The 15,632-nt window shown below is 44.8% G+C and overlaps 1 protein-coding gene and 1 long non-coding RNA gene across 4 annotated transcripts; both read left to right on the top strand.

The window, feature by feature from the left end:
• Positions 1 to 568: 568 nt before the first annotated feature.
• On the top strand, positions 569 to 6,159 carry LOC120676924. 2 transcript variants are annotated; one of them, XM_039958268.1, is made up of 14 exons: positions 569 to 617; positions 1,566 to 1,817; positions 1,987 to 2,029; positions 2,599 to 2,625; positions 2,708 to 2,806; positions 3,185 to 3,369; positions 3,576 to 3,750; positions 3,821 to 3,940; positions 4,093 to 4,209; positions 4,511 to 4,531; positions 4,810 to 4,868; positions 5,029 to 5,119; positions 5,247 to 5,370; positions 5,840 to 6,159. In XM_039958268.1, the coding sequence occupies exons 2-13, from the start codon at positions 1,579 to 1,581 to the stop codon at positions 5,325 to 5,327; spliced, it is 1,257 nt and encodes a 418-aa protein (XP_039814202.1). In that variant the 5' UTR covers positions 569 to 617; positions 1,566 to 1,578; the 3' UTR covers positions 5,328 to 5,370; positions 5,840 to 6,159. The 2 variants fall into 2 exon arrangements, with proteins under 2 accessions (XP_039814202.1, XP_039814203.1); XM_039958269.1 differs by having other exon boundaries at positions 5,949 to 6,159.
• A 1,336-nt stretch (positions 6,160 to 7,495) lies between these two features.
• Positions 7,496 to 9,851, top strand: LOC120676733. Of its 2 annotated transcripts, none has more exons than XR_005675974.1 (3): positions 7,496 to 8,966; positions 9,085 to 9,238; positions 9,520 to 9,851. It is a non-coding gene; the product is annotated as an uncharacterized LOC120676733 (long non-coding RNA). The 2 variants fall into 2 exon arrangements; XR_005675975.1 differs by having other exon boundaries at positions 9,525 to 9,851.
• Positions 9,852 to 15,632: the final 5,781 nt, after the last annotated feature.

Raw genomic sequence — 15,632 nt, forward strand, 5'->3', positions numbered from 1 at the left:
CATGCCGCCCGCTAGAGCTGCCAGGACGCCAGCGTGATCTCCGCGAGATCAGGACGTCGCCCAGGACAACCGCCACGCCCGGCGCCATGTTCTTCAGTGCCCCACAGTGTACTTTCTACAGTAGTCACCCACTACGCATCCCCGATTCGGGGAGAAGACGACTATTTTAGATCTCCCCGTGCATGTACTCCGCCCCTCTTTGTGTCTATAAAAGAGGGAGGCGGGCACCATCTGCTACAGATCTCATCTCCAGCACTCAACGCGACTCGCAGAACACACACCCGCTCTCTGAAGCCCCGGTATTGGCACTTGGCTCAATCATCTCCTCCTCTAGCAGAGACTTGGTAACTTCCTTCCCTTTCTCATCTCGCTTGTATCCCCTACTACAGGCACCTCCAGTACAAGATAGTACAGTGCACTCGCACACTATTTACTGGATGTACGGTCCCGCGGCCGAAATCATAATAAATCCGTAGTTCCTGTATTGCCTCTTGCATCAACAGCAGCGATATTACTAGTTGGTTTCGTCCCCCGTCTCGTCGCGGCTTCGATTCCGCCCCCCCCCCCCCCCCGTCTTCCTCTTCTTAGCTCCTCCTCCCCTCCGCCTTCCCGTCCCGGTACGTACGCCGCCGTGCCTCCCCGTCCTCGTTCGTTCTTTCCCTCTTTCCCGCTTGCCAAGATGCCGCCTTTTTCTTCGACCCGCACCGCCGGCGAGATTGCTTCGTCGGTTCCACCGCATTGGGAGATTTTTCTTGCTGGGGGGTGGCGCTTTGCCTGGTTAAGCCCGATTGGGTGCGCTCAGTTTTGAATTCTTTTTTTTCCTCTGTGTAATGACGGTCTGTTCAAGACGCGCAAATCTGGGAGTCGGTTCGACATGCCATGTATCGAGGTTTTGTTCTTCAGGCGTGGCGTTCTGTTTCTTGACGTGCAACAATCATTACCTTGTCCAGCCTAGTTTGAAGCCGGGAATCAAAAATGAGGAGAGGGAAGACAGACGAAGTTTGAATTTTGTCCATGGTGTTTAGCTGTTTGGGTGGGTGGTTCATGCGGAACGAAGAGTAGTGTAGGAGTAGGACCACTAGGCCGCCTTACCTATATGATTTGCAGACTTTATAAATTCAAAATGCGCGGTGTTGCTCATCCACCTGCAAACGCCGGATGTCTTTTTTTTTCGGTTGGTGCTCTGTCTCTTTGTCGGCCTCTTTGTCTGTACGTGGATTGTGGGGAGCTAAACTCTCCCTTCTTTTTTCCGGGAACGCGCGAGAGATTCGCTCGCAGACGGTATATTCAATGTTGATCCTATTCATCATTCAGTTTGGTTGAGCACGTTTCTCAGTAATTTGCGCAATCTTTGTTCTTTTTTTGAAAAACTGAGCTGAAACGTTTGTTTATTCCTATGTTGAGTTAGAAGACAAAACATTCATGCATTTTCTTCCGAGGCGTTTGAAGTAGGAAAGTAATAGGGAAAAAGGTTTCTGTGGAAAGGGTGGTATATACTTGGTAAAGATCAATTTGACGAAGCATTTGCTCACTGTTCCACCTTTTTTCTTCAATTTGTGCCTCAGGTCTGGAACAGAGATGGGTGTCTTCGGTGGAACACCTCCTCCAACCTGCCCCTCGTCCCGGCACTGCGCAGAATGGGCCCGAACCTACCTGAAGTACTGCTTGTGCAGCCAGAAGGACAGTGCTGCCCTGGCACTTGGGCTGATCAGTGTGATAAGCTGGGGCGTCGCCGAGGTGCCGCAGATAATAACAAATTACAGACAGAATTCAACAGAAGGGCTCTCTATCGCTTTTCTAATGACCTGGATAGTTGGGTATGCTGTTCCACTTGTCTTCTGCTCCTCGATGTGATTATTGTTGTTTCACACATGTCTTGTGGTCTTTGGATGTGATTATATTGTGTCATGATAATTGTAGTTGTACACCGATGTTATGTGCGATACCCTGTCTAATTTTCCTTGTTATTCTTCTATAATTGTACAGGGATTTGTTTAACCTTGTCGGCTGCTTCCTGGAACCTGCTACTGTAAGATCTGTTTCTTGTCCTTTTTCTGAGCCATTTCAAAGATAACTTGACACATCGATGTTGTAGGGCATTAAAAATTTTGTATCTAATTTAATGAATAATAGTTTTGTCTTTGATAGAATACCTGTTTCTCGTTAAATATAATATCATTATTTGGTATAGTGTAATGAGGTGTTATTATTCCTACATATGGGGATTATTCCACTCATTTCTGCCAGCCTGTGCTATTCCCTGAAGGCGTGAACCAGCATTATTGAGCTTAGATTGTAAATTTGCAATTATCTGTGAACCACAGAACCAGCATACTGTTGTCCTATGAAATAGGGACACTTAGACAAGAATTCCAATTCTAGGTCTGAAAAAGACATGTTCCAATAGATCTACTGTGTTCTCTGTAATCATGTGGCATCTACTGCTCTGATGTTTGCTTGCCAATAAGTTGCTCTATTATGAATTTATATACTAACCTTTTCCTGTTTGATGAGCTGAAATCTATCCATGAGATTACACGAGATTCGGTTTTTGAAATATGTGTCTATTTTAATATTTTCATTTTATTTATGTTGCAGCTGCCGACCCAGGTTTGCGTGGCATTGGTAAGGCATAATACCAAGTTTTTGGACTTGTATTATTTTGATTCCTGCAGCCGAATGATTAAACCTAGCTTTTGTAATGCAGCTGTATACAATAACTACTGTGATCCTAACTGGACAGACGATATACTATAGCCACATCTACCACCATCTTAAAGCAAAGGAATCCAGGGCAACCAGCAAGGTGACTACCTCAAAATTTGTGTAGATAATCTGCATCACCTTTGCATGGATAATTTTTTTAATATATTGGGAAAATAATGCAACAATCTGTTAACAATTGTAACACTGCAACCACATATATCTTGTACTTATGGATTCATTTATTCATAAATTGTGTCACCCATATCTTAGTAGTTTATTAGTGCTCTTCATATGCTGTGAGGCGCCCTGGTAGGACATTGCTGTCAGTTGTCTTATTAGATTATTCTTTATGAAATGCGAGTATTTATTTGTTTTTAGGCCAGATTCACTTGATATTGCCACAGAACTTAAACTACTACTGTATTCTAAATAAATTCTCTCCTCTTCTTTTGGGGATCCTCATGATTTTCCGCCTCAGAAGCATCAGCGAGGGGATACTTCATTATGTGAGAAGCTTTTGGGTGCCAAGGATGGTGGGGCATCCAGAAACAACCACCAGTCAGATGCTACAATTCCTATTCCAAGCTCACCTATTCCTGTTAATACGAAATTTGCCGAACAATACCATACTCCAAGCAGCCCCACCTCAGACTACTACTATATGTAATGTTCTTAAGCTACTAATGTTCGAACAATGTTAGATGCATTATTTCTTTTCTTTACTTGTATGGTACTGATAGGCCAATGGAGTATGCTCTTAAGTGGCTACTGTGCTAGATGATGCTGTTTTTCCTATTGCTTGCGGACTAAGAAATATGCAAACAGACACAGATTGATCAGGAGCGTTTAACTTTTAGTTGATTTTACAGGTCAGCTAGATCTTTATCAAGGAGTCCAGTGCCAACTGCAGGTACATGGTTGGGCAATAGTCGTCAGTCATCAAGTACGCCTCCACAAACGAATGGCCAAAGCGAACCTTTAATTGGTGAGATCACTACAGCACAATCTGCATCTCCTACTAGAACGAAAAATGCCCTCTCCGTGGTAAGTTAATCTGCGACCAACTTTTTACTTTATTTCCTGAGGTTGGAGCTACAAAAGTGATGTAATTCAGGTACTGTGGCTGGGTCTTCTGTTCAGCACATGTCTCTTGCACCTTTTAGTTGGAAACACACATAGGGAGGTGCCAAGTGGAACTGTCATACCAGTGGGAAGAAGACTTTTACTGTTTAAGGTAAGCTGATATTTGCTTTCCAGTTTCAGACTTGTGGTTTGTGGCAGAACCCGGTACCCGAAGCATTTTGCACCAAGTAAATTGACCGATTTAAAAGACCTGTAACTTGAATGACGATTAACATGACCAATTAATTTGTTCATGCATCGCAGGATGATCAAGGACATTCATCTCTCAGCCATGGCAGCAGAAGTGAAATTGGAAGCTTTCTTGGTTGGGCAATGGCAATAATCTATATGGGTGGACGGCTGCCCCAGATTTTCTTAAATGTGAGTCACCACAAACAATTGAACACTTTTCTTATTATATTTTTTTAATGGAAAATACATCTTTGGCACTACATTACCAGGATGGCTGTGCCACATAGTCGCTATAGTTCAGTACTTCTGTGGGATGATGGGTGGAAAATGTCTATGTGAGGAAACCGTAGCCGATCATTCACCTACATTCCTATTGTACATCTTCTTAATGGTTTTCCTGTTATCAATAGGTAGATGTTCTAGTTAAAATTAGGCAAGTCTCTGTCTGAGTGATTGCACCATGTTCTGACCTTTCTTTATTACCCTGCAGATGCAAAGAGGCCATGTTGAGGCAAGTTTGGTTCACCTCCTATATTCTCCAATTTGTTGCTACTGCAGGCGATACCTGATACCTCCACTTTTTCTTATGCTGTTTGTAATTTTGCACATTTCACTAACACTTCATGTCACAGAGATAACAAAAAAAAAACGGTACAAATCATCCAGATAAAGTTAGGTGAAAAGATGATAATTATATAAATTTATCCAATTGTCACCTGCTATGGTAGGTCATTTGGTAGATTTTTTTTCCTATGATGGCTAACTAATATGGCTTGTAATTCTGTTCAGGGGCTCAATCCATTAATGTTTACCTTTGCTTTATTGGGGAATTCGACATACTTAGGAAGGTAACTCATGATTCACGAACCCAACTTTCACATATTTATTCCATTTTTTTCAATAGTATCTCACCAATCTAATATGAGCAATCCATCTTTTCTTCTGATGTGATATTGAAACTTACTGGCATGTTGTACCGTCCGTCCTCACGGTTCTTTTCCAATGCAGTATACTTGTAAATAGCCTGGAATGGTCAAAACTTAGGCCAAATCTGCCTTGGCTTGTAGATGCTGGAGTATGTGTTTTACTGGACTCTTTTGTATCCTTTTCACCTTTTCTCCTATGAGCATCAAGCTGTTTCTAGCTACTTTTTAATCTTAGTGTGTCTATTCTGCATTAAATATCTGAACAACTGTACATCCAAGACCCTTAACTATGTTTCTCAGATTATTCTCCAGTTCCTTTATTTTCATTACCGGAAGCAAAATAAGCCTTCAGATGAGCACGACAATGCAGATAAAGCTTAGTCGACAGCAAGAGAGAAATCCCTTTCCTTCTTCAGGGCAAAAGGTATATTCTTTGTTGTTATGAATATTTGTTATGCTACAATTCTTGTTTGGTGGAGCCTTAATGCATCTGCCATTTTCTGCTTCATGTATTTTTTCTGCTTCATATATGAGATCAAATAGAACTTGTTAAACTGGATAAAAGCAGGTCATGTAGCTTCTGATAAGACTGCACACTTGGATTCAAAAAGCTAATCTGAAAACTAGCACATGTTAATCTGATAAGTTGTTGCCAGTCAGCAGTTATACGGCCACCTTCCCTAGTTGGTGTTTTTTTTTGTCCAGTCTTCGCACAAAAAACTAGGCCGGTACTTGTATTTTCTTTATTTTTCTTCTAATAAAATTTGTGGCAAGGATTTTGCCACCCTTTCGAAAAAGAGAACCTAGTGCAGCCTAAAACCGTGTCGAACTCCTATCTGGAGATAGAACGTGCACATTCAGCATCTCATTTCGCTGTATTTCTGCATTTTCAGACCTGATGGTACCTCCTCCCATACTCTGGTGGTCCCTCATTTCTGAGATGTGCTAGCGTTCATTTGATCCTCGGAAGAGCTCACTGAATTTTCTGGGCCGTTGTTTCAGAAGTTGGTGCCTGGAGGGTGATTCAGAGCGCGCATCATGTGGAGACGCTTCAGGCAGTTTTTATGTTCCGTTCTGATGCACCAATGTTTTGTTTATTGTCTGAACTAGTGGATGGCGCGCGCATGGTATGTGTAAATGGTGTCTTCTGTGTGCAGAGAATAGTATCAGTTATCCTAAAGCATTATATGTGAGTTTCTTATGTTATTGCTAATTCCAATTTGGCATCCATCACACAACACGCACTGCCTCCATCACAATACCCCCTACTTCAGAATAGTATGTGAAAGTGTACCGTGAGGAGGCAGCATTAGAAGAAATTGGCTGCCTCGACGACAACGCAGGCTGAGGAGGCGCAGCAGCAGCACTGTCACTGTCATGACGGGGTGGGCTAAACAACAACGGCCTGGGGAGGAGCCTAAAGCCGGTGGCGACTGGCGACACGACAAGGATGCTGTGGTGGTGTCGGCACGACGGAGCGTTCTGCGAAACGACGACGCTTACTCGTGAGGAGGATTCGCTGCTAGGGCGGTAGGAAAAATGGAGTGCGATGCAGCGGGGCTATTGGGGAGGATGCTGCGCCGGCACGAAGGGATTGACCCGAGGAGTCCGCGGGTCCATGGAGCGGGGGAGATTTGGTATTCGAGGTGGTGGGTCGATGCTTCAATTGTCTTGCCTACGACCATGTCGCCGCCAGATGCACCTTCCCTTCGAGCCGCAGGGCACGGCGGATCTCCGGATGCTGAACTATTGGGCTGCCCGGCCCGTCCTACTAGTCCAAAAGCAATCATATTTGCTCAAAAAGAAAGAGCAATGATATCTATCGTCTGGTCCTCCCGCTTGCATTCCGGCCTCCACAGTCTGTCGGGCCACCGCCCGCCGCCTCCGCTGGAGCGTGGATCCTGCGCCTGTGCTGGAGCCCGCCATCTCCGCACCGCACGACGCCTGCGCTTGAGCCCCAGACCCTAAGGGCACGCCGTGACTCTCGCTGCAGCTGCAGCTGCAGCCACCCAGGCCAGAGGCGCACCAGCCGACCAGCCCCGAGCTGCACGGCACCGGCCCAAGTGCAACAGCGGCGCGCCGGCGGGCGGCTGCTCCAATGGAGGAATTGGTGGGGGACATTGTTCGCAGCGATGCGGGCGAGCAGACGGCATGCGCTGGCCATAACTGTTTTATTACATTACAATTTATATATTACACTCCAAGTCACTAACTGATTTATTCTTCAAATTTATAAGTTTCTTAGCTCTTGGAATGTTGGATTTTAGTCTTTAATTTGGACACCTTGTTCAGTTGGTCTTTGTTGAATTAACAGATTATTATCTTTAAAGAGTTTTTCTCTGATGCTCTCTTTCATAAAGTTTGCACGAATCTTAAAGCAATTAGCATTTAATTTAATTATTTTTTGATTGGGTTTAGTCTGGGCCCGGCCCTACCCGTGCCCTAGTGAAGCCCGGTCCAAGTCCAAATCCAAGTCTGTCGGGCCCCCCATCCCTCACCCACTCTGTCCGCTGGGCGCTGGATCGCTGGTGGCCATTTTTCTTGCGCGATGGAGGTCGGACGGCCGCCGCCGCCGCCGGCGGCGGCGGCCTCTCTCCATCGCGCCATGCCCCACTAACCCGCGCCCCCACCCCACGCCTTCCGTTGCGTTTGCTGGCCAGCCATTTTTCTCGCGCCGAGTGAGGTCTGACGGCCGGCGGCGGCGCGCTTCGATCCGATTTCATCGGCTGCGGCTGCGGCAACCTCGGGCGTCGATCCATTTTCATCGGGGTGCGGCGGCGGCGGCGGCGTCTCCCTCTCTCCATCGCGGTTTGAGCCCTCCCATTTCTTCCTTTGCTGAGTACGCTGCGACCTGCGCCGCCGATTTTGACGGCGGCGGTGAGGGAGGCGGCCTGTTGATCGGCTCCGTCATCCACTGCAACGGCCACATCCACTGCGGCCTCGACGGCGAGGAGGACGGCTTCGACTGACCCCTGCTTGCCCCGCACCTCCGACTGCGCCCTCTGCAGTAGCACACACGTCATCCCCAATCCATTTTCGTCCAGGGCTGCATCACTTCCGGGCGACGGCGTTCCATGGCGGCGACGCAATCCGGGTTCGTATCCCCTGCCATGATCCCTCATCCTCATTCCTCATGGCTCAATGTCTAACAGATCATAGCCATAGTAACCACAACCAAACAAGAAAAGAACAAGATAGAATTGCGTTTGAATTATTTTTCAGTCCAATTGGAAGTGCCATCATCTGTGTAAGTAATCGTGTATTACTGAAAAGTCATACGCACTTGCATAATGTGAAAATTATTGGGTGTTGTAGTATTTCTTAGTCCAATTGGAAGTGCCCCTGTTTCATTTTTTCAGAGCTCTCCCTCTTTGTATTTGTCTTGTATTCAGGAGCATGTTGTTGCTGTACAAACTAGGTTTAATTCTTTTTTAAGGGAATTTAGGTTTAATTCTTGGTACCATGAAGAGTTCGATAAGGTTAAGGATTATTTGGGGGGGGGGGCATCATATCAAAAAAGTATAAACCTGGCTACGGTGGGACTGATTGCCAGATGTCAGACAATAAAACATATCACTTTACTATGGGTTCTGTTCTCCATCCACTAGTTGTTGTCAACAAAGGTGTGCCAAGGAAAAATAGCAAAGATACAGCTAAGAAGACTACAGTCGGACATAGGATTAAATCATTTCATGAAACACAGCCAATTAAGTGTGGTACATGTGGCAAAGGAGGTCATAATAGGAGGAGATGCCCGTGGAGAGTAAGCAAATTTGAATATCTTTGTAGTAATTATGCAGTCTATTTTTGTGTTGTAGTGGTACTGATTCTTTTTTTATTTGTAGGCTCCATAAACCCCAAGGTATTAGATGTCTGTTTGGACTGCATCGGTTCTCCAGTTTTGTTTTCATTAGGTACTCATATGTTTTCATTATGTATTAACCAGCTAATCTTTGCTTATTTAGGTCCCAGGTGAACTTGATAAACATATGGTCCATTGTGGAGGGATCTTGTTCTGCAGTAAGATACTTCTATATTGTGCTATTTTTCTAATGCTATGTGAACAAATGCTCTTTAAACTGAGATAAGCTCGGTGATTGGATAAGCTCGGTGATGGACTGTTGGATGCTTGTTTCAGATCTCTTCTTGTGTTTGTAATGGCTTCTTCACCTAGCTGTTTGCCTATTCCAGTGGCCATTACAATTTACAAAGCGTTATGCTGAGTGTCATTCTTGGTTTTTGGAGTTGACAGAAGCCATTGCTCAAAATTTCAAGCTCCTGTGGCAACGCAGGTTAGCACATTTCCCTCATTCTATTCTTCTGTGTTTGAATTTTCTTTTTGTTTCTCTAAGAGCAAATCAACAAAGAACAGGTAACACTTTTTCAAGTAAAGTTGACCTGGCAGGAGAATGTTGTGTAATCATCGGAATATCTATGATTATTTATAGAGTAGTAATATCTATGATTATCTATGTGTTCAGTGTGATAGTGTTCAGTTTCAGAGTTGATCAAATCAATTTTCAGAGATGAACATATATGGTGCATGCAAAATACTTATATTTCTTGTATCCAGTTCAGGATCTATTGATCGCGAGGAGGTGGAGGAGGAGAGCTCTGTAATGTAGTAGGCGGGTATCTTTTCTTTGCTGATTTGTGAGTTCATATAAGAAATTTTGTAAAGTGATTTTTGTTTGTTTTCCTGAGTCATATTTGGGCAAGAATTTGAGCTGTGATTTCATAAAAGAGTTTACTTATATACTAGAGAAATCTGGAAATCTGGACAGATATGGCTCTGAACATGCAAATATCAATTTGCAGTCTTGCTTGGATATTTCTTTCTGCAACTGTTTGTCAACACCTTGTGCAAGACTTCAGCTCATCCCTGAAATAGGATGCTGAACTCGACGGTATTTGTCAACGCTCTGAATCTATCTTGTTTTTTCCAAAAGATTCAGAAATGTACTGTTTCAGACCTGATAGCAACTGACTAGAACTGAATGGTATGCGATTCAATTGGAGGTTTCATACATGTGGTCAGAATAAATAAGCTGTAATACACATTTCAGTTTTCATTACCTATCAACTGCACTTCCATTCAGTTTCAGTTTCAGTTTCAGTACCTATCAACTGCACTTCCATTCAGTTTCAGTTTCAGTACCTATCAACTGCACTTCCATTCAGTTTCAGTTTCAGTACCTATCAACTGCACTTCCATTCAGTTTCAGATGAGCTGAAAAGCACAAATTGAGCTGCAGCTGCTTTGAGAGTACTGCGAATTCTCAGCATGAGTCGGCCCAGTTGTCTCTTCAGAACTGATGCTCCAGATCGCTCAACCTTCCGCAAGTCTGGCCAGGGATATACTGATTCCACAGCCCATCGTTCGTGTCTGCGATTCATCAAGATGAAGATATATCACTGTTATCACAGGCAAATTCTCTCTCGAGTGTAGACAGGCCCGTTTGGTTTGTACTGTGCTAGTGAATAGTGATATTTTGACCGCTAATTACGGTGTCAAACAAAGCCAGTTTACAAAACCACTTCAGAACCCTCGCGCTAGTGACCCTGAAGAATTTAATGACGCCTTTGACCGCGCGATTAGGAGATGATTATTGTACCATCACTGTAGCAAATCATCGATTAATTATAGTCATTAGATTTGTCGCGAAAAGTTACACACATCCCTGAAAAGGTTTTGCAAATAGGCTTCATTTAATACACCATGCATGTGAGATTCTTTTGTAGAATGGTATGCATGGAAAGAAACAAACAAGGCCACAGTTTCTCGTGAGACATCTCTGAACTGTGACGGCCAAGTTATCGCAGGCCGAGCCACTCCTCGGTGAGGACGACTGTGATGGTGATTACTGGCATACTGAGGCCAAATCCTAACATATAAATAATAATGACGATATAAGCACAACAAAAGCTCAAATAAAGGTAACATGAAGATTGCCAGCCGAACAGAGTGAATGGCAAAGCCCGGTTAGGTTCCAGAGCTTACCAATATAACCACATATTCGGCTCTAAGGATCAAATCAGATTACAATTTATTTGATTGCCAACAAAGTTAAGCAACACTCAGCAAGTAAACAACCATTTAGTTATGCGTTACATGTCTGAGAGTTGGCATTTGCCCAACATGGTAGACCCAAACCTGCACAACAATACCCGATACAAATGGCCTAGTTACGGTACTTGGTGGAGTAGTCCTTTGGAGCAATCACGAGCATAGTCACAAAGTTCCTGGGTCGACCGGGTCGAAGAACGGGGTCGAGGGTCGTCACTTTATAAAATTGTGGTACGAAGGGGGTATACCTCTGTGGAACGATAAATTATTATGTGGAACGTGACCCTGATTCATCCGGGTCGATATTTTCGGGTCGATGCGTCTTTAAAAAGACAAAAACTATATATGTGCTACTAATGAAGAAACTAATTTGCACAAACATATAAGAAATGTATAAAAAGAGTATATTTAGACCATAGTACACGTACTCGGCTCATTATCTAACAAAAACCACACCCTTAACCTTCTTATCCCAATTAAATCTGCTAGTAATGGGGCTGCGACCCCTCTCAAACCAGGACGCGATCCAATCTTGAATGGGACACTGACCCTCTTTGACCCCGACTCTCGAATCGGAACGGCGTTCCCGGGTCATGGGACGAGGCATCGACCCCGAATCCTGTGACTATGATCACGAGACCGCGGCCCTTCCGGGCACCCCTGTACACAGTCTCCACAATGTCGATGAACTCCTGCTTGTCCTTCAAGGCCCAGTTGATCTTGTTGTTGTTTCCTGTCCCGAGATCAATCATGATGTGCTTGTTCCGGAAAAAGAACATCACGGTTGATGGATCATATAGCTCGTACATCGTGTTGAAATCAGGAACCTCCGTGATATCAACGAGGTAGATAACTGCAAAGTTCTTTATAGTCTCTGCAACTGCAGCCAGCACTTCATCCAACTAAACATAAATAACAAAAAAGGAGTCAGAATAATGCTGAATACAAAAGAGCAATTTTAGAAGAATCTAAAGCATCCTTCACCATGCGATATGATAATCCAGGAAAACCTTGGTTGAATGGTAGAATCATGTAATTGGTCAATTATTGTAACTTATGCCTATTTTGTTTTCCAAAAAAGGCAAATAGATCTAAAGTTAACTGAACAACAGAGATATCCCTCAAACTGGTCAGGATCAAAATCCGTCAGCGCAGATGTAAGTAAGGTACTCCCTAGCAGCCGTAGTTTTTGCTAATTCATTGTTTGATTTCACAATAGCTCCACTGAGTCCAGTTTTATCCTGAGACACCGATGATGCAAACACATCTAGTGAACGACTTTTGCTGCTGCCACTCCTGCAGATAGAGTTGTAACCATAGTCACAGGATTCGGGGTCGAGGGTACCGTTCCTCGACCCGGAAACACCGATCCCGTCCCAGAAACGTGGGGTTGTTTTCGTTCCCGCCATGTAAAAATCTCTCACGAGGACCGTATCTCGTCCCTCGACTCCGTTCCTCGACCCCATCGACCCCGAATTTATGTGACTATGGTTGTAACTTTTGACTTCATTGTATCTTAATGTTCTTTACATTAAGTATTGTTAATAAATCACTGAGAACCTTGTGGATTTTTTTGGGAACACAGGTACTAATAAATAAGTCACATATTCACATATGCTAAGACGAAACTTTATAACTATCACTGTTTATAAAAAGTTATTGTCCACTTTTCACATGCAAGACAAGATTTGACAGTGGGGGGAGGGCAGCAGCAACTACAACTCTCATGCCAATTCTATATATCTACTACACTGTAATAAGCTTCCCTGAATAAAGTTTCAGAATAAATATTCAGTCAGAACTTAAAGATTACTGAACACTGCTGAAAAGAACAAGTAGCAGGCAAACTATGATAATTTTACTAATAAATGCAACGGCAGTAGGAAAATCTGATGCATACAGCAGCCGAAGTATACTTTCATATTCCTTTTCCTCAACTGCTAAAATTACCCTTGGATATCCTTGAGTATACTTTCCTATTCCTATTCGCCCAGTACAACAGTTATGCTGATTCTTGGATATAAGAAACGCGATGGAATTAGCACCGAGCAAGGCGCTGATTCTCGGAGATAGGTGCGCGATTCCACGAACAAATATAGCTCAACAACAATTTACTAAAATTTGATTGCAATCATCTGACTATCTGTACCTGCCAAAGCAATCACATCCCAATTGCTTGGTCTGTTCATCTCATCATCAAGAGATACCATTACAATAAGCCAATTTGACGATCCCAATCCTAAGATGTCCAGGCGGATGATGCAGAGCAATTTTTAATCCTCAGTCCAGGTGACTTACCTCGCCTCCCTCGTTCTATGAAGCGATGCGGATCGAAGCGAGAGGTTGCCGCCGCCGCACCCAATGAAAACGGATCGACGCATGAGGTTGTCGCCGCCGGCCGTCCGACCTCACTCGGCGTGAGAAGAATGGCCAGCAAACGCAGCGGACGGCGTGGGGTGGGGGTGGGGGGTGGGGCACGGCGCGATGGAGAGAGGTCGCCGCAGCCGCCGCGGCCGCCGCCGGCGGCCGTCCGACCTCCCTCGCGCGACAAATATGGCCAGCAGCGGACATGGTGGCGTGGGGGCAGGGGTTAGTGGGCGGTGGGCCACGGCGCGATGGAGAGAGGTCGCCGCCGCCGCCGCCGTCCGGCCTCCCCTCGGGCAAGAAAAATGGGGCAGCCGACAGAGTGAGGTGTGGGAGGGATGGGGGCCACGGTGACTTGAGTTTTTGGGCTTGGATTTGGACTTGGACCGGGCCGGGCTTCAATAGGGTAGGGCCGGGCCCAGACTAAACCCATTAGAAAATAAAAATTAATTAAATTCCAGGTGGTTTAAGATTGCAAACTTCATGGAAGAGACCACCGGAGCAAAACTCATCTTCAAATGAGAGGCATGATAATCAATCAAAGTTTAAATTTAGCATAGAATAGCTATTGATGGTGCATTGAAATGACCCGGGTTTCCGAAAGGAGAACCTGAATCCCTATATCGTCGTGATAGTCCCTGGATTAGTAGCTATCACATACAGAATTCATTTCAGATAGTAAATCATTTCATACTTACTTAAAGGATGCAAACATGGATTTAATTATTACAATATCCAAAGTATTTGTAGCACGAATTTTTCCATTACAAGCCCGTCGGGCTATATCAGAGCAAACAGAACTCGGAAGCGGTAGCTAGATCTCAGTCCATTCTTCTTCTTCGTCTTCGTCTCAACGGGCAGCCTTGAGCATAACACGGCTTCAGTCGTACCATCCGCCGTCGTTGGCGTCAACCTCCTGATCGGATCATGCATCTTGCCAAACTATCCCCAAAGACGGGATAAGTTCACGTCACCATCCTTATGCAAGCTTTTGATTGGATGCAAAGATATAACATAATAGCCAAAGGATAAGGCTGGGTTTCCTATGCAAGCAGCAAGCAAGTATATAAACATATACTTCTTCCAAACACCTCGACACTGGCCATTCCGGCATTCCGGACTCCCGGTCACACACATACCTCCTAGAACCCACCCAAGTCGGTGCGAGAACTCCCTCTCTCGCACCTCAGCTGCAATCCATGCAGGAAAAATAGAGTAGAGGGAGGTAGAAATCGAGTAACACTATACTAGATGAAGTAACAGAAGAGTAGGGTTGTATATGACCGAGTACGCGGCTATACGTATAATTTGCACCCGCAGGGGTTGTACTCCTGTACCCACTCGCCACGAGATTAGCCGGCAGCAACTCCGACTAATCCCGACGCACCGGTCTACTGAGAACGAAACTAGCCGCTACGGCAACCATCTTGTTCCCCCGGGTTTGGGGTACGTCCTCCCGCAAGAGGTCGCCCCGGGGTTATGAAGCCTCCCTTGTGTCTCAGGGTATCATGAGGCCAGTACTCCTTCCCCCAGCACTGAACCTCCCCCTGCACTGATTGATATCCCATCCCCCAACAGATCTGGCGCCGCGCGTAGCTAGCTCGGATTGGATCCTTCCGCATAAAGGATAAGTGGCGTGTACATTTGACATAGTCCCACAAATCATAGTTACCTCAATCCCTTACATGCCGAGGCGAGCATCTTCGCATGCGTATCCACCACAACGGTCCGCTAAAGGCATCCATTGCAGGTATCGCCTCTCCACACTCCTCAAGTAACGCACCCGCCATAGGTGCTACGTAGGGTGTGCCCAACACACACCCCCAGCCAATTGCTCACCCCGCTAAAAAACCCTAATCACCAACTCCTCATATGTGGATCTCCACTCACGCTAAGACTATCATCACATATCCCACACATACACATACACATACACATGGTAGCCAAAGCATCTCATATATTCAATGAAGGTAATATGAGTGTACAAGGAATACTGATAAATAAATAGACTATGCAGGTTTATCTCATTGTAACAGTAATAAAAGCGATAGCATATCTAGCAAGCTATGCCTAATAAGTATTCAAACATAGATGGACGTGAACCTGGTTGCTCCTCATAGTACTCCTGAGTCTCCTGGCCTTCGGTCCACTCCTCGGCGTCGGGTCCTATTCATAATTACGAATAAATATAGGGGTCAAAGTAAAAAAATGCACAAAACTGCTTCAAATAAGATCCAAATCACAACAAAACCAAT

This window comes from Panicum virgatum, chromosome 5N (assembly GCF_016808335.1).
Source record: "Panicum virgatum strain AP13 chromosome 5N, P.virgatum_v5, whole genome shotgun sequence".
NCBI lineage: Eukaryota > Viridiplantae > Streptophyta > Magnoliopsida > Poales > Poaceae > Panicum > Panicum virgatum.